Source organism: Astyanax mexicanus, chromosome 14, assembly GCF_023375975.1.
Source record: "Astyanax mexicanus isolate ESR-SI-001 chromosome 14, AstMex3_surface, whole genome shotgun sequence".
Lineage (NCBI taxonomy): Eukaryota > Metazoa > Chordata > Actinopteri > Characiformes > Acestrorhamphidae > Astyanax > Astyanax mexicanus.
In genome coordinates this window covers 44,819,481-44,839,447 of record NC_064421.1, presented here as the reverse complement: position 1 = coordinate 44,839,447, position 19,967 = coordinate 44,819,481, and the positions used below count along the sequence as shown (strand labels likewise).

General features: G+C 35.6%; 1 protein-coding gene across 1 annotated transcript; it reads right to left on the bottom strand.

Annotated features, from left to right (window-relative positions):
• Positions 1-4,206: 4,206 nt before the first annotated feature.
• On the bottom strand, positions 4,207-18,558 carry LOC103042946 (protein delta homolog 1). The gene is made up of 5 exons (XM_007258904.4): positions 17,942-18,558; positions 17,595-17,658; positions 15,758-15,888; positions 15,457-15,598; positions 4,207-11,524 (listed from the first exon to the last, which is right to left on the bottom strand). Exons 1-5 carry the CDS (start codon positions 18,117-18,119, stop codon positions 10,771-10,773), a joined length of 1,269 nt encoding a protein of 422 aa, XP_007258966.3. The 5' UTR covers positions 18,120-18,558; the 3' UTR covers positions 4,207-10,770.
• Positions 18,559-19,967: the final 1,409 nt, after the last annotated feature.

Sequence of the window (19,967 nt, the reverse complement as noted above, 5' to 3'; positions counted from 1 at the left end):
TAAAGTCTCTGTGTGAGACTTAAGTGTGACTCAAGTCCCCATCTTTGAGCTATTTTTAATTCTAATTTTAATGTTTCTACATTTTCAGGTTATATTCTCACAGCTACTCCCGTGCAGCCAAATTATTGGTGTTTAGAGTTTTTTATATAATGAAATGTCGCCACCTACAGGAATAAGATGTTTCTAGTGGGCTATGAAATAAAATGTACAAACCAACAATATATCAAAATAAGATACCGCTTTAAAATAAGACTACCTTTATAAAGGGTTTATAAATGGTTTACAATTAGTTTATTAATGGTTACTAATTAGGTTGTAAATGCCTTAAAAATCATTAATAATCAGTTATAACACCTACCTATTGTTTACCAAATAGTGAACCCACAGCAGTCTACATTGTTGCCCTTTCTATGTATGTGTTATAACTGATTATTAATGATTTTTAAGGCATTTACAACCTAATTAGTAACCATTAATAAACAAATTGTAAACCATTTATAAACCCTTTATAAAGGTAGTCTTATTTTAAAGTGGTACGCAAAATAATAATAAATTATATATATATAAAATAATAGACAAAATAATAAAAATAAATAAACACAATAAAATAAAATATTTTCCTTTAAAAAAATTAAGATAACCACTATATTAACAGTGTTTAATGTGCAGTTTTATTGTTTATGGTAATTTTCTTCCTAAAAAGCATAATTTTCTGTTCCACCTTAAATGGTGCAGCAGCAGTTACTGAGGAAAGAAAAAGTTTAAACAAGAAGTCACTGAATTTATGGCGTATAATTTAAATTTAGGGCAAATTTCTGAAATGTACTGCTCCTCTGCTATCACTACAGACTGGTCGCTATACAGAGCACCAGTAATGAAGCAGTGTTCTTATTTATTTTTTTATTCATTTATTTTGATGACTTTTTAGGTTCTTAAAAAGTTGTCCCATTTCTGAGAGGGAAGATTTCAGTCGCTTCCCCTCATAACTGAGTTTAAATTATTTAAATGTAATTTTATAGTGATTTTAACTAACAACATTTAAATGAACCTAAAATAATCATAAAAACACTTCAAAACACTTTACATAAACTGTCTCCTTCTGCAAGTTCTAGTGTTATTGCAACATGACCACAAGATGGTAGCAAACACCGTTTCAGCTACAGCCATTAATGTTTCCTATAATCACAACCCGAGATCAGAAAAAGGCTGGGAGTTTATATGAAATGCAAAAAAAACCCAAAAACATTATTTGTTTACATTTATATTTATTTTATTGCAGAGGGTTCGATATTTCATGTTTTGTCTGGTCAGCCTCATTCACTTGTTAATATACATCCATTCCTGTATTTCAGGTCAGTAACATATTTTTTAAAAATAATAATTACAGTTTACACACAAATACTGGAACTTTTTTTTTTTAAACACTACAGACAATTTTTATGAAGAACATTTCGTCACATGGGAAAACACCAGTCACACAGGTTTAAAATATATATACCTTTATTTCTTTTTTTATAATTTTATTTCAGTTTTTTTTCTCATTTTCTCAATTTGGTTATCCAATTGCTCCACCCCTTTGTGCGTCCCCTCAGGGAAAACAGTGCTCGTAGTTTTTCTTTTTGTTTCTTCTTGTATACACTGTATTTACTGTATACAGTAAATTCTTTTGTTGTTTTGTATGTGGACCACTGTATGTGCAAATGTGTGTTGGTTGGGATGTACACTGTCTACATTGTTTTTTTTGGGAAAATAAAAAATACTGTGTATTTGAAAGTATAAAAACAATATTCTAAAATATTTTACATCACAGTAATGTAAGTACTGTCAGTAGCAAGTGTAACACTGAACATAAAAATGCCAGTCATTATGATGAATGTTGAAGACGTTATAATTTACACTAGGCTCATCAGTGTTCAACTAGTTATAAACTTATAAACGTCTCTATATATGTAATAGTTTGTGTTGGTCATCTAAAGCAAAACACCACTTTGAAAAGAGATAACATTTACTTTAATGTTCCTTTTGTAGGATAATTGAGGAGTTTTATTCTCACAGGTTGATTGTGGAGAAAATGTGTTTAACAATCAAGAAATACTGTAAGTGATTTCAAACAGGTGATGTCAACAGGTGATTTTAATCCTGATTGGGTACAAAAACACCCTGCTAAAAAATCCAGCTCAAAACCAGACGGTGTGTTTTTTGGAGAACTGTAATTTTAATTATAACACCGAAACTTCCCCTTACAAAATAAATCTAGCAACAGATGTATGTTAATTTTGCCATCACTAACAAAACTAACAAAAACAACTTTGGCCAGCAAAAGTAAATGTTAACACACAACAAAAACAATTATTATTTGATATTTTTTTTAATCATAACTTTAACTTATGATACACAAATTCACAAAAAAAAACACATCTACATATATTATGTACATTTACTATCAAACCATCTTGTGGATCATGAGAAGTCTAAAAATTACAAAAGTTACAAAAGGGAGGGGAAACAGTTTGAAAGGTGCAAAATTGTACATTTTATACATTCATATAGCAGCAAACAACTAATTTATTAATATGTAAAGAAGTAGTGGGGTAAAGACATTCTGAGCAGAGACACTGTACAGTTACACTGTATTTTGTTTTCTGCTCTTTGTGTTCGTAGATAGTCTGGCAGGTGAATATATTTGTCCCACCCTGTGAAAACCCAGGCCGTCCTCTGGAGACAAGACAGTGACTGCTAACATAGCACTGTACACGCAGTACGGCCGAGCGCAGTACGAAACGTTCGGGTGAAAGCAAGTCCAAAAATGTCTTTTAAGTATCAAGTCATACAACAATACACTGTTCGAAAGTTCGACTTTTTGGAGCAGTATAGCCACAATGCTAACAGGATCAGCAGGGTTGGAGCAGTTCAGCTGCAATGCTAACAGCCTGCTTTGGCAGGAATAAAGCTGCAATGCTAACAGCCACCCTTGGCAGGTTTGGGGTAGAGCTTAGATTCTCTGCCCGAACCCGACCTAAGTGGAGATTTCCCACCACTTTTCTCGGGCTGGGTCGGGTTGGGCTCAAGAAAATAGTCTGTGACGTAGTTGTCTGTTTTTTAATGCTATATTTATTTTATATATAAGCTATGGCATGATAATCACAATATAGCTAAGTAACAAATCAAACTGTTTTAAATGAAAGTTGCACAAGTTAAAATGTTCTAATCACGAATTTGTCCGCATTTGACTTGCAGCGCTGTGTGTAGCTGTTCTTTATAAACATTTTTCTTAAATAATAGGTCTATGCTTCTTTAGTGTTGCAATGTTAATTGACATCATTCTTAACAGATTTCACTCATTCTAACACTTCAAATGTGTTTTTAAAAAGCTCAGTTTTAACACTCTACTACAAATATGGGTACAACTTTAAAATAAGACTACCTTTATAAAGGGTTTATAAATGATTTATAAATTAGATTATTAATTATTATTGATTAGGTTGTAAATGCCTTAAAAACCTTTGATAAGCAGTTGCAACGCATCAATTGAAAAGGCATCAGTGATCCGTTGTTTACTTCGTTGTTTAATTCAACTCAGTTATTTAATTTATAGTGAATAGGTAAACATAATTACAAATATACAGTATTAATATGACAGGTTCAAATGCTGATTGATGGAAAACACAAAGTAAGATCAGGATCTAGAAAGAGTTGATATTTGACAGAATAAATAAGTGTGGAATCACTATTTTGCAAATCACCTCACTGTTGTCATTTTTATTCGTATTGTTACATATTTATTAACGGCTTACTAATGGGTTTTAAAGTATTTGCAACCTAATTAATCAATATTAATAAACCCATTATAAATGTAGTCTTATTATAAAGTGTTACCAAAATATGTCGAGTTTAAATCAGGTTCGGGTTCATAATGAAAGCTTATAAGGGCGATGTTGCGATGCTAACAGCTAACCTTGGCTGGGTTAAGGCTGTCACACACTGGACACAGCGCTGTAACAGATGATTTGTTTAAACTGTAGAGGTTAAAGTTAAAGTAATATGGTAAAATTACCTACAGACTAGACTAGATCTATTATCTAATAAACTCACTTTATTTATCAGCTTTTCCACATCAATCACCAAAAAAATAAATTAATAAATAAATACAAATAAGCAAGCATGATGTGATGTACAGAGCTGTAATGGCCAGTCTACTTCAAGGGAAACATTTTTGGTAAAATACTGTAATACTTTAATATTTTATGTACATTTTAAGTCACAAGTCATGTATTTTAAATGTTTGTAGTATGAATAAAATGAAAAATACTGCATGGAGCTCTGAAGAGAATTTAACAGTCAATCACTGGGCCATGTCTGGTGTGCACTGGCCTTTTAGCCACAATGCTAACAGACACAGCAGCCAGACTCTGAAAAGGTTAGGGAGGTTTAGCCACAACGCTAACAGCCAGCATCGGCAGGGTTGAAGCAGAAGAACAGGAGGGGAGAGGCGTGGCTAAATATGAACTATATCTGTTTTTGTCTGCGATGCTGATGGGAAAAAGGTGTTAAAACAGTATGTATTTAGTAAAGTATTTACATTAAAACTGTATAACTGAATACACTGTTAAAAACTTGTATAACTGGTATGAATTAGGGGTGGGCAATATTATATCGTATACAATATATCGTGACACAGAAATATCATGATATTAAAAATCCATATCATGATAATAGGGCTGTTCTGTCTTAAAAGTAGTCTATTATTTACTGTGAAGCTTTAAGTGTATTTATTGTATAATTGTTTCAGCTTGCAGTTTATATGCATGCACTAAATATTCTGCAATATTATTTTTGCTGCATTATATTATTTTATGCTATATTATTTATTTTGCCACATTATGATTATACTGTTATACTATTATACTATATTCCTGAAATGAATGAATTATGAATTTAGTTTTTCTATATCGCCAACTATATAGTTATCGCAAAAATACCCTGAAATATCGTGATATTATTTTAGAGCCATATCGCCCACCCCTAGTATGAACATATTAGTAACAGGAATGTAATTTTACATATTAATTTTAAATATACAATCAGTTGATCAAAAAGGCTGCAAAAGTTGATGTTTAAATGCACTTTCCTCTTCATAGAACAATTGACAATCTATACTGCAGTAAATCATCACTTCTTCACTTCCAGTCACCTCTTGGACAGACTGCAGAAACAGATTTAGTACAGCTGAAATACATTCCAGTACATTACTATGGAGTTTCACCACATTATTACACAAGCGTTCATACACTGTTACACAATAAATACTCCAAAAAGTGTGTAGAAGACACTGGTCCGTACATCCCAAAATAAGCTGCCTGTAAAATGCAGGATTTTTAAGATGTTTTCTTAAGACTTTTATACAGGCTTACCCTGTGTTCTACAATCATCATCCTCCAGTTTCCCCTTCTATTCAGTTCCTGAGATGTGAATTTTTTAAAATGCTTTAAATATAGTTTTAAATTGAAATATGCTGCCAAACTAGGTAAAAGACAGAAAGAGTAAAACCAAATTATGACCAAAATCACCTTTTTTCTCAAAAAAACTTTTTTTTTCTTAACATAGTATAAATGATGCAGTTGGAAATATTTGGAGTGCATTATTATTAGTATAATGACATTCTGTATCATTCACTTCTGTTACAAATCTGATAAAATTCTTGTATTTTTTAATATCTCAATTAGGAGTGTGCCATATCATACTGTATGCAATAATAACTTAAATAAATTAAATTTTCATTTTTTTGCATTAGTTTATTCTTAAAATATATATTTTAATTCAGTATTTTGTCATATTGCCAAGAGTACATACCATTACAATACAATGAAAATACCATTAAATATTGTGATATTATTTAGGGCCATATCGCCCACCCTTAATGTAGGCTTTTAAATTAAATAAAATTTTGATTTAGTGATGAAAAAACTTTTAGCCATGTCTACATGTTTAATTTTGTTTAAAAAAATAATAATATCGGTGCACCCCTAGTATATAGAACTGTGCCTTTTACCACACTGAGATAAATTTAGTCATTTATAACAAATACAACTAGGTATTTTGTCACTTTGCATATTCCTTCCATCAGATTCAGATGAGGAGCTACTTATGTTGCCTACAGTGCCTTGAAAAAGTATTCATCCCTTGAAATGTCCCCCATTTTCATGTTAGACCCACAAAATTACATTTATTCTATTGGGATTTTATGTGATAAGAGTACAGTATCTAACAAAAGTGCATGTATCCCTCACATTCCTGCAGATATTCAATATATTTTCATGGAACAAAACTCAAGAAATGAAACCTGGACATAACTTCAGTCAGTGTGCAGCTTGTACAGCAGTATTGAGTTCCTCTAAAAATAACTTATCACACAGCCTTTAATGTCAAATCACTGGCAACACAAGTGAGTATATCTCACAGTGAACATGTCCTAATTGTGCCCAAATTGTCTTAGAACTCCTCACCAGGGTTCCGCCACACATGCTGGAGACTATCTGAGCTAAACAAGTTTATCTTGATGTTGTTAGACCACAGGACATGGTTCTAGTAACCCATGCTCTTGGACTGCTACTCTTCAGCAAACTGTATTTAGGTTTTCTTGTGCATCACCTTCAGATGAGGCTTTGCTTCTGGGACAACACTGCAGGCTGACCTCTGACCACTTTTTAACCTCTGCACCAAAGCTAGCAGCACTATTTTTGAAGTCAACCTCTGGATATGACTCTGAACATGTGGACCCAACTTCTTTGGTCGACCTTGGGGAGGCCTGTTCAGAGTGGAACCTGTTCTGGAAAACTGCTGTTTGACCTTGGCCACTGTACTGTAGCTCAGTTTTAGGGTGTTAGCAATCTTCATATAGCCTTGGCCGTCTTTAATAGGAGAGCAACGATTCTATTTCTCACATCCTCAGAGAGTTCTTTCCATGAAGTGCCATGGTGAACATCCACAGGCCAGTGAACAAATTTAACAGCCCATTTTTATATTCACTCTTGGAACCTTACAGCTCTTTACAAGTCACGTGACACCAGGAAGGGACAACAACACAATGGACACCAGTTTGGATTTGTTTACTGTGGAGTGTTTTCTTACTTACAGTGGTGTGAAAAAGTGTTTGACCCCTTCATGAATTCTTATTTTTTTGCATGTTTGTCACTGCTAAATGTTTCAGATCATCAAACAAATGTAGAATAATATTATACTTGTATAATACAATTAGTCAAAGACAACACAAGTAAGCACAAAATGCAAGAAATGTATGAAAAAGTGGTTTATCATGGCCAAAGTGACCGACCGACCAAAATTACCCCAAGAGGATAGCGACAACTCATCCAAGAGGTCACAAAAGACCCCACAACAACATACAAAGAACTGCAGGCCTCACCTGCCTCAGTTAACATCAGCATTCATGAATCCACCATAAGAAAGAGACTGGGCAAAAACGAAACGAGTTCCTAGATGAAAACCACTGCTGAGCAAAAAAGAACATTAATATAAGGCTCGTCTAAATTCTGCCATAAATGGAACCATGAATTATGCTTTATACCAAAACTCCTGAAGGAGAATGCCTGACCATCGGTTTGTGACCTTATTATAAAACAAACTTGGGTTCTGCAGCAGGACAATGACCCAAAACACACCAGAAACTGCACCTTTAAATGAGTAGCCTAGGAGTGGCCTAGTCAAAGTGAATCCTGACCTGAATCTGATTGAGATGCTGTGGCATGACCTTAAAAAGGAGGTTCATGCTTCAAAACCCTCTAGTGTGGCAGAATTACAACAATTCTGTAAACTACAGTGCTGTAAAAGACTTATTACAAGTTACTGCAAACGCTTGATTGCAGTTGTTGCTGCTAGATGTGGCCCAATCACTTATTATGCTAACAGGGCAAACACTTTCACACAGGGCAATGTAGGTTTGGATTTTTTGTCTCACTTAGTAATGAAAACCTTCTTTTATAAACTACAATTTGTGTTTACTTGTGCTGTTTTTGAATAATATTTAAATTTGTTTGATGAGTTGAACCATTTAAGAGTGACAAACAGGCAAAACAATAAGAACTCATAAAGAGGGAAAGCACTTCTTCACACCACTGTATATTGCCAGCTACTGCCAGCTAACGGCTGCTGTGTGTTGAGTTTTTTTTTTCAGAAGACAGTAAATCTATACTGCTATTCAAGCTGTACATCGATTATATTAAAGTTTCATTTCTATAGTGTTGTCCCATGAAAAGATACAAGGCAATATTTGCAGAAATGTGAGGGTGTACTCAGTTGTCACACTTTTGTTGGAAAGTGTGAGATGCATTTGTATTCAGCTCTCCTGAGTCAATACTTTTTAGGATCAAATTTCCTGTGCTGTCAGTTTTCAGGGACTGCTGTGTCTTGGTAGGTTTGCGAATGTGTCATACTCCTTTCCATTTTCAGATGATGGATTGAACAGTGCTACAAGAGATGTTCAGAGCTTGAGATATTTTTTTATATACACTCTAAAAAACAGAGGTACGATATGAGTACTTTTTTGTACTTAAAGGTACACTCTTCATAATTGTACCCTCAAAGGTACAATATTGGTCTTTGTTTCCTCTGAAGTACAAAGTAATTTCTAACAGAAATAAGTACACATTTGTACCATTTAACCAGTCAAAAGGTACATTCAGTATTCTGTATCACTTTACTAATAAACAAAATATATTTAAATTGCACATTTTTTATTTGAAAGCCAGACAATTTTGGATCATTAAGTTTTTGAGCCATATTCAGTTGATGATAATGTTTATAATCTTTATAATCTTTACCGGCACAAAAACCATGGATACAAAAAAGGACTTTACTGAAAGGTACTTTTTTGTACCTCAATATAAGGTACAGCCCCAGAGACAAGCTTTGTACTCTTTTAAGTACAAATCTGTACTTACTTTTCTTAGAGTGTAGTGTAACCCTGCATTACACCTCTCCTCAACTTTATTCCTTTATTTTCTTCTATATCTTATAAGCTTTTTGGTTTTCAGGATGTTGTTTGATCATTAATGCTTTCTAACGAATCACTGAGGCCTTTGCAGAACAGCTGCAACTATACTGAGAATAAATTACACACAGATGGACTAGTGCTGAGCAAATTTTGCAGTTAATTTGGTAAATTTGAATTACAGTTTAAATGCGATTTTTAAAAAGGAGTAATCATGATTTTACATACTGTGACGCGCAGAGGTGGGGGAGCCGTGGGTCCGCCCCACATTGTGACACGCAGCCCCTGCCTGTCCCAGCTGGTCTGAATCAGGACTGATTGAGCAGCCATCTGAGATCGGCATAACGAGGCAGAATGGACCCTTAAAAGTCTGAAAGTCACAAGTTAAGCAACTAATGCCCCACTGGGCAGAGTAGTTATGTTTTGAGTTGTGGTTGTTGGTGGAGAGCATTTGAACCTAAATAAAGGTACGCTTTGAGTTCTTGCCTTTCTGTGTGTCTGTGTATCTGTGTGCTTTCTGACTGCCGGGTCACGGTGGCCACACCCCTATTCCCAGGGGCGCCGTTACAATACAGACAATTTATTTCTTTAATTGAAAAAATCTAAAAGCACTACTAATTTCTGTAGTGTTTATCTGTCTTACTTACAGACCAACACACCTATATTTTTTAAACGTTCCTCGTTTAGCTTGTACTAAAAAAAAGTTCCAGCACTGTTTCAGAACTTTCGATACAAACCCCCGGTGGGATAAAGTGTATATTTATCTATAAATAAATTTTTCGTTTTTTAAAAACTGCAGCGTCATCGCTCTCCGGTGAGGGTCCGTGATTAAATGTGCAAACAATAATAATCTCTCCTTCAAAGTTTCTTCTGTGACTCGTTTAGTGCATTATTTCTCAATTTTCAGTCACAAATACACGTCCTGAAGTATAACTACAGTGTCCGTCAGTGTGAGTAACTCCCCGGCTGGCTGTGCATACATGATGTCAGCACATGATATGACGGATGGGCTTGTTAAACAATATTTGAATCATTGATTCCCTCATTGATTTGACTCAACCCAAAGCGCCTGATCACCAGATATATATAATTTTATTTTTTTTTAAAGGTAAGCCTTGTCTTGAACCATTTCTTTGTCATCTGTAGTTTAATTTTTAACAGGAGGGTAAGAAAAATCGATTATATTAGAAAATCTTTTTTTTTTTTTTGTGAAAAAATCGAAGATTATTTTTTAGGCCATAATCACCCAGCACTAAGATGAACTCTATTTACTAATTGGTGACCTTTAAAGGCAATTCGTTACAGAGGATTTTATTTAGCTGTATTAAAGTACAGGGGGCTGCATACAATGGCACGGCACACTTTTAGATTTTTTATTAAGTAAATATTTTGAAAACTATATATCATTTTCTTTTCACAATAAAATACATTCAGGTTTTTGGGTGTAACAGGAAAAAATGTTAAAAAAAAGTTTAAGGGGTATGAATACTTTTTCAAGGCATTGTATATGATATGTGCGGTGGTCATTATTGTACACACCTATTCTATCTTATTTAATTTAAAGAAATCTTGCAATTGTCTCTGAAATATTTTATTAATCTGATGCAAAAAGGGTTAGTTTGTATTTTTTCTGTTTTTTTTTCTTTTCTTTATATTAATACATATATTTTAACATCACAAAACGTAAACTACAAATATATTTTTATCTGCACTGATCTAAGACTGTTCTAAGTTAGCTATAAGAATAAGTATCTTATGTTTCTGCTTTATATAGATGTATAATGCTTCCCATAATTGGTCAGCTTGATTTTCTCTGGCAGGATGATGTTTATGGAGTGATCCTCACCAGCGGTATCCTTCAGGAGGTAGTTCCTCTGTTGCCTCACCAGCAGGCTATACTTTGTATTTGCCAACCACGCCTCACAGCGATTGAAGAAAATGATCCCTGTGGTTCCCAGAATCACCAAGCAGGTGAACAGACCCAGAACAACGAAGCAGATGATCTGGCTACGGGTGACCAAAGGGCTGGAGGTGTGCACTGTCTCCTTCATGGTGATTTTCAGAAGGTCACGCTCAGGAGGTCTGAGCAGCTTGTGGAAGGCGTGTGATGGGATGTTGTAGTGATGGGGAGTATGGTCATGACCGGGCGGTTTAGGCCTGGCCTTTGGTTTGGGTTTGTGGGTATGAAGGTTACATGATGGTCCGGTTAGGCCTAGGGGGCATAAGCAGTGGATTCCACCACTGGTGTTTGTTAAGCAGGTGCCTCCTTTCCCACAGGTGCTGTCAGAGCATGAAGTCAGGTTGATGTTGCAGGTGGGGCCGGAGAATCCACTGAGGCAAACGCAAGTGTAGCCCAAACCATTATCTCTGCAAGTCCCTCCGTTTAGACATGGGTTTGGCTCACAGATATCAGCCTGAATTTCACAGAAGTCACCAGTGAATCCAGGTGGGCAAACACAAGAAGAGTGGCCGCCAAATCCAGCGTTATCCACGCAGCTGCCTCCATTCTGACATGGCGAGCTAAAAATAAATACGTTGAAAAGTTAAGAAAATTGTTCAAACACAATGTATATATTTTATATATTTACACATCTTTGGGCAAAAGACATTTCATTTTTTAAGATAATTTGAGCAAAATGCTGTCCTGTTCCTGAGAAATAATTTAATCTGTTTATTTAAATATTTATTTATTATTTAATATGTTTATTTAAATAAACAACCTTATAGAAGGGGGGAGGGGTCTGTAGGAACCTTATAATTTGATTAGATACAGGGATCTGCGGTGCGATTATAAAATGATTATTGATGTATTTTGATGCATATTTTTTCTTCTATAAAGGGTTTTTTTCCTCTCTGCATGACAACCTGCTACTTTTAAAGTAAAGTAAAGTATCTGTAATGATCTATAATGAATCTTTATTGCTATTTAACAGGCTCTTTAAACTATTTCTATTTACTTAGAAACAGCATATTTAGTTCAATGAATCAAATGGTTCATAAAAAAAAAATCTAGGAATAAAGTTGTGATTATAGGTGATTATAACGTGATTATAATGGCTGATCTGCATATTTGACCTGCATATCGTCGCTGTCCAATGAAAAACAAGTATCTCCAAAATAGCAAATTTACAGGAAAAGATAAAAAGACCTTCTAAACGTTCAATGGAAGTCAATGTAAAAAGAGTTCATTTCAGATCATTTTGAAGTGTTTCTATTGGTCCCTACATCAATTTTTTTTGTTTGTTTTTTAAATCATGTAGTAAACAAAAAATCAACAAAAATGGAAATACTTGTTTTTCATTGGACAGTGACGAATAAAGTATCATGCAGAGTATATAATAGAGCTTTATTTTTTACTGTATTATAATATCTCAGGGTAGTTTTGATGATTTTTACATTAAAATATTGTAATGTGCTGAGTTTTAATAATGGAGGAAATACACTAAATAAGGTACAACTGCATTTCTAACCTATCCTGGTAAGAGAGGACACTCACACAGACAAATTTGGGACGATGTGGTGAAACTCAAGATAAAATGATGTATAAGGTACCTTTGAACATTGAATCGTAAAAGCGGTCAAAAAGCTGAAATTGTTTTTTGTGAACTGATTCAGAATTATCCATATCCAAATCGAGATACATCTATGTATCAAACATTTTCCCCACCCCTAGTTGTCAAACTGCAAAAAATCCAGTGCCAAAAAATTTACACAATATATGCAAATTAGGACGTATAGAAAAGTCTACCAATGGCAGATAAGATTTCTTTAAAAAAGCAAAAAGTCTCAAAATGAGTAAAGTAAGACTTAGATCAGGCAAAAAAATCACCTTAACTTCGGACATAAACAATCTGAATATCTTGACTGCTTACTTCTTGTGCTTTTGTGAGTACCAAATACTTTTAAAAAGGTGAAAATTCTAGGTTAGACTGATGAATAATTATTACTAAAAAAAGCCAAAAATCTAACACAATTCATAGTAAGACAAAAAGTCTCATCAGAGAAGAAAATAAGATGTATTGCCTTACAATTCGAAAATTCCTCTTGCACTGAAGGAAACATCATAGTATTTTTCATTTTTTCAGTTTCACATTGCGTTTATGGGGGAAAAATATTATGTTCTGTGGTGACACAGTTGCACACTGAAAGTGTAGTAAGAGCTGTAGTTTTTCTGTAAAGCTGAGTCTGGTCTTAAATTCACATCATCAGTGTCTGCTAACTCTGCTAAATTTATGTGCTTGCTTGATGATATTTTTTTCATTCTGTATGGCAACCAAACAAGCAAAACTCATTAGCCTGCTACTGTTATTGTCACACAGTAGTAGGAAGGAGGAGAGGATGGACGTTAATGCATTAATATAAATTTAATAGAAAGAAACAAGATAAGCAAAAGCAAAACAGAGAACAAACACTGGAAATGCAAAATACTTAAAAATCCAAACTGGGGAACCAAATAACTAAGAATAGAAGAAAAACCCAATAAAAACTAAGAAAACAATATTACTAGAATGAAAAGCAAACCTGAACCATAAACAGCAAAGTATCACACAAAAGACTCCACACTAAACACTGAAACAGAGGGGCGTAAATACACAAGGAGGGTGAGGAACACCTGGGCCAGGAAAATGAGGGGGTGGGGTTACAAACAAGACACAAGGTGACAACACTAATGGCTAGGGCGGGGCTGGGCGGAGACAGAACAATAGCAAAACAATGCCATGTGCTTTTTTAAACTGGGAACACAAGACAGGAAAACAGAGGACAGAAGCACATAGAACAAAAAGAGGAAAAAACACTGGACAGACACTGGCTAATATGTTACAGTTATTAAATAGAAATTTGATATACAGTCATGTGAAAAATAATACCCCATGAAAACCTTTGTCTTTTTGAACATATTTAATTCTATGGACATTTGAGCTCCAGTGTTCATTTACATAACTAAGTAAATCAAACTGAAAACATTCATTTTAAACACAAGCTGTGAAATGTAAAGAGTAAATGGTAATGACACCCTACTTAAAATGTCTAAAATTAGAATCAGGTGCAGCTCATCAGCTGCAACTGATTAGACCATCCTTAGAGAGGACGCTGGAGGAGGCTGTCTTATTTAAACATCAGACACTAGATTGCTCTTGATTGTTGAAGTGAGTGGGTGTTTTCGTTCATTACAACTAATTTATTTGATTTTTTTTTTGCTCAAAGTGGCTCAGATCTAGTTTTTTCATAGCTGTGTGAACGTGCTAAATGTTTTTCAATCAGATTTGAGTCTCTTTCATATGTGGTCCTAAATCGGATACCATGTATCTGAACCATGGACATGTGTATTTGACATGAGTGTGAACAGTCCAATCAGAATTCATGCATCTTTTTTCTTTTTTACGCATGCACTACGTGCTTCTCTCTCGTACCCACACATCTCTTGGTGCAGCTGTGCAGCTATAGCTGCAAAAACAGCAAAAGCAAACCGCCTGGCCTTTTTTTTCACCTCCTCGACCTGAGCATGTACTTCAGACCAGCTGTTTACTCTCCACCCCAGCAAATGGTGCTCCACATATGAGCTGCTAACAAACTCATCCATTTCCCTTTATAAAGATACGAGTCGTCTCTCAAATATGACGATTTATTTTGTTGTTGGTGAAGAAGGCAGTGTTTATACACGTATAAATGGGACCAGCGCATGTGAGGCGTTTCAGTGTCAGATTTGTTCACATTACACACAGATACCGATCACTTACATTTGTGAATGCAAACCGACAGAATAGCCAAATCCGATCTGAGCAATGTGGCTTGTAATGTGAACGTAGCCTAATGTTTTAAAGTGATTTCTTCAGTTTTATTTGTTATTTTTTGTTATATAAGCTCCATCTCCATCAATACTGTGAAAATGAAGCTCCGATGTTCATATGATTAAATATGTTAATATTAAAAGGATTTAATGGGGTGTCCTCATTTTTTCATACTGTATGATTACTCAGAAATGATATAAAAATCACAACCCATTTCTGATTTTGGTTTTTGGTTCATAATTTGTCCACATCAGTAAATCTGACATGTTTAAAAAACCCTCTGTACTGTGTGTGTGTGTGTGTACCTTAAGGGGTAAAGAAGACCTTTCATTTGATTACATTTAATTAAAATGGTCTAAATTGAAGTGAAGCAGCCACATGCTTAATTGATTGATTGATTGATTGATTGATTGATTGATTCAACCAACATTGTTTAGCATTGTTTGCTTCTGTTGTAGGGTTTCATCATAAGGCTGCTCACTGCAATCAATAATATCTGCACAAGAGAATGTGAGGTGCAATTTTAAATACCAATACTTGTTCTCGGTAAACAAGAGAAAAAGGTTGTATACTAAGAATATTGATGCAATTTATATGAATAAATGTACCTACACAGAATGTTCTTCCACTCATTATTAAAAGAGTTTAGCAAATCATTATTACCTGTTCTTCTGACAAGGTCCTTTCTTCAGCTGGCAGTTTTTTCCTGAGTACCCGGGAGGACAGATGCACAAATATCCACCGTCTCCCGTCTCAATGCAAGCGGAATTACCAGTGCAAGGCTTTAATGAACACTGCTGGACATCTAAAGACAAAATAAAGGTCAGAGTTTATCTTCCATTACACGGTCTACTGCTTCCAGCTCCCTAATTAATGTCTTGTTGCATTCTTCATTCGTGAAACATCTAATTGCTGATTTTCGGATCTGGTGTCTGTGTGACTAATTTTAATTAATGGGACTCACCTTGGTCACACTGGCTTCCTACCCATCCCTGTTCACAGATACACTGCCAAGCTTTCTCGCACGTTCCATGAACACATCCTGGGAAAGGAACACATTGCTCGCATGTTGCACCTTTCCACCCAGGCCTACACCTGAGAAAAGCAGAGTATCATTGTGACAACAGCATGGGTAATTCAGTCGTGTTCATTTACATATTCCATTTATAGCACATATGCATCAACCCCAACTGCAAGCTCAAGTTCATACGCCTTTATCTAATAATGTTTAAGGTTTAAGAACTAGAAATGTAATGTAAGTAATAATTAATGTGCAAAAATAGTGTCAGCAGCATGTGCAACAAAAAATAGAGTAATTAAATTAGGTTCAACATGGCTTAATGTATACCCTGAAGTATACCCTGATAAAAAATACAACTCTTCAACAGCTTTTGCTGTTTTCTTTTTTTTGTCTAAGCTGGTCCTCGATGGTCAAGGCGGTTGGCAAGCTGGTCAGCAAGGACAACATACCCTATGGAGTATGCTAGGTGTTAGGTGATTAAACAGCTCTTGACCAGCATAATGTGTGTTGCTGGGTGACTTGCTTGTCATCCTGAGCCACCAGTATGGTTATGTGGGTCATGCTGGTACAGCAACATTTTCATGCTGGTTAATCAGCTTGGTGATGATGGTCAGGCTGGTAGAACAGCTTGGTTTTGCTGGTCATGCTGGTCAACTAGCTATGATGGTTGTCCTGGTCTACCAGTATTGCCATGCTGATGATGGTCATGCTGGTTAAACAGCTTGGTTTGGATGGACATGCTGGTCAACCAGCACAGTCATGCCTACCAAGCATGGTCATGCAGGTAATGCTGATTATGCTAACAGACTGGCATGGTCTATCATAGCCATACTGGTTAATCAGCTTGGTGATGAAGATCAGACTGGTCAATCAGCTTGGTGATGATGGTCATCCTGGTCTACCAGCATTGCCATGTTGATGATGGTCATAATGGTGGCACAGTTTGGTTTGGATGGTCAAGCTGGTAGAACAGTTGGTTTTGCTGGTCAGGCTGGCTGTCCAACACAGTCATGCTTTATGAGCATGGTTATGCATTTAATTCTGGTTACGTTAAAAGAACGACATGGTCATACTGGTCATGTTGGTTGAACTGCTTGGTAATGGCTGTTCATAATATTCACAATGCTGGTATGGTCAGTATGGTCAACCTTTATACAGTGGTCATACTGGTTGTTTAGCTTGGTTTATTCGTGTAGACTGGCTCAACCACCAAACTTGAACAAAACAAATCTTTTGCTGGAAAATTTTATTCAACATAATGTCCTTAAACGTCTGCCTTTTAAATTAGCATTATACCTTTCATCACCATACAATTTCAAACACGGTTGGATGGAGGGATGAAAAAGTGGTATTACTTCCAATTGCACTAATTGCTTTTTAATTTGGCACCGATTCTTCAGCATACCCTTACCTACCAATTAGATTGGTAGTTGTGGGTAACATTCTTTATATTCAGTTTTATTACAGTGATGTAAGTGTATTGTTAACACTTAGTTATTGTTAACACTTAGTTAACAATAGGATTTTCTAGTGTTAGTTACGTGTAGGAATTTGCCTTGTGTTTGTAGTTGTACAGTTTCTATTTTACAGAGATGTATGAGAGAGAAATAATAAAAAGATGTTAATTTTCTTTCCTCTTTCATTCAATTTTGAGCGTTTATTAAAGGTTAAACGTTCGACATTGAAACAATGTTGCCATATCACAACGTTGATTCACTCAAGATAAAAAATGAAGAAAAATACTAAAATATAATGAATTTATGTTTAAATGTAAACATACCTGCACTCGCCATTCTTTTCACAAATCCCATTTTCAGGATTGCACCCAGCATTACATTCGGAACCTATAGTAAAAAATATATATAAAAAATACATGTTGTTGTTTAGAGGTTACTATTCAAAACAGCCTTTTCTACAAAAGCTACACTTTCTTTCACTGTGCAAACATTTGAAAACGCCATTCCAAATTCAGTAATTTAAAACATGTTTCGACATGATTGTGTGCATATTTTTCTTATTATTCGTACGCTAATCAATAAACAGGAGAAATTACATTATAATAAATGTAATTATAGGACTCGCCACAGTCTGCTGTCCACACGAACACGGAGTGGGGGTGCTCCTTACCTCGACTGAGATTAGCAGAGCCCAGCAAAAGTAAGTATGAAATAGCCAGCCGGAAAAATCCATATACATTCATATTTGGATGCAGGTTAAGTTGGTGTGCGCGTGAAGCGCATTTATTCTGAGAGAGGAGAAGAAGAGACTGGGCGGCTGTTGGGGGCGAGACGCAGAGCTCGAGCATTCCTCACAGCACGCATGGTCCTCGCGCCTCAATTACACAGAGCGTCCGCGCGGAGGGAGCGCGCTCATCACCAATAAACACGAGCCGCTGAAGATGGCGATCGCAGCAACAACATACTCCTGCTGTCTGTCACACAATCACACACACACACACACACATCGACTCCTGATGGAAACCGTGCTCTCTCTCTCTCTCTCTCTCTCTTTTTCTCTCCACGATGTTGAAAGTGTAGCTCCCCTCAGTCTGGCAGTGTAGAAGTAGATCAGTCTCTCCTGTAGAGCATCACTAACAGATACAGACACGATGCATTAAATACTTACAGTCTTCTACTTCCATCAGTCTCAGAAACCTGTCAGATTAACCCCATGTTTTACCCCGCAACAGTCACAATTACAGAGCAGAGCCGCTCTGAGGAGAGCAGCATTCACACCGTGCTCTCCAAAACACGCTCCTCCCACCTCAGCGGGGAATCGAGCTGTCCAACTGCTCCCACTTCACTCACACACTCACACACTGAAGTTCACATCGCTCCTGAGAAGAAAAAAAAAGAAACAATGAAAAATAATACCCTTTCACAATGTCTGCAGGACTCCACAGGACCCCATGACAATACAATACAGTTTTATTGTCACAGTTCTCTGAAATTTGTCTTGGTCCCACAAGTATCTCTATCTCTATTACAAGTATCATCAATAATACTTGTATCATCAACACAACCAAACAATACAACCAAAAATATATACTCATTAATTACACATTAACACCACATGTTCCATCCATCAACTTACATCCTTGATTTACACCACTGGAAAAAGGTATATATTTGAGTAAAATGAACATTATTTGTTCATTTGTTTTTTTTTTTCTAAAAAAATTTATTCATTTTATTTATATATAAAAAAGATCATTGTCATTTAGAACATTTATTTGGAGAAAATGAGAAATAGCTGAAGATATGCAGGGCTTTCAGATCTCAAATAATGCAAAGAACAAAGTTTTTATGCATCTTGGCATGAAACATTCCCTCCACCAGTCTTACACACTGCTTTTGGATAACTTCATGCCACTCCTGGTGCAAAAAATCAAACAGCTTAGCTTAGTGATTATATTCCAGCGGATTATATATACAATTTTATATAATACTAAAATTACATTTATCAGTTTTTAGTTCCATCAAGCTTTATCTTAATTATATTCCAGAGGTTTTCAATTTGGCAAAATCAAAGAAACTCATAATCAAAAGTGCTCTCTTATTTTTTTTTTTTTCAGAGCTGTATTGTTTTGTATTATAAGGTGCTATTGTCAGGATGAACTTTAGCTACACTAAAGTTAAAAGTTAAAAAAGTCAGCACCTGGATTTAAGTAAGTAAATGATGTGAGGTTGTTGCTGCAGTTGGTCTGCAGGTTTAGGTTTAGCAACAGTATGTGCTGAAAGAATGAGGTCAGCTGACTACCTGAATATACTGAATATAGACCAGGTTATTCCATCAATGGATTTTTTCTTCCCCAATGGCACGGCCATATTCCAAGATAACAATGCCAGGATTCATGGAGCTGGAATTGTGAAAGAGTGATTCAGGGAGCATGAGATCATCATTTTCACACATGGATTGAGAGAGTTCACCACAGAGTCCAGACCTTAACCTCATTAAGAATCTTTGGGATGTTCCGCATAGACTGTAAAATTCTCCTGTTAACCTATAATGCCCTACAAGGGCTCGCTCCTGAGTATGTGTGAGACCTCATCTCCTATTTTGAACCATTACAATAGATATAGATCACAGACTGCTGGTTTCTTTGTCGTTTCTAAAATTCAGAGGAGCTCTGCAGGAGGAAGAGCGTTCTCTT

Coding starts and splice junctions, on each gene's coding strand:
- LOC103042946 (XM_007258904.4), bottom strand. CDS start 18,119: ATGCTCGAGCTCTGCGTCTCGCCCCCAACAGCCGCCCAGTCTCTTCTT. Junction 17,659..17,941: donor CTCTGCTAATCTCAGTCGAG/GTAAGGAGCACC, acceptor TTTTTACTATAG/GTTCCGAATGTAATGCTGGG. Junction 15,889..17,594: donor GAAAAGAATGGCGAGTGCAG/GTATGTTTACAT, acceptor TGCTTTTCTCAG/GTGTAGGCCTGGGTGGAAAG.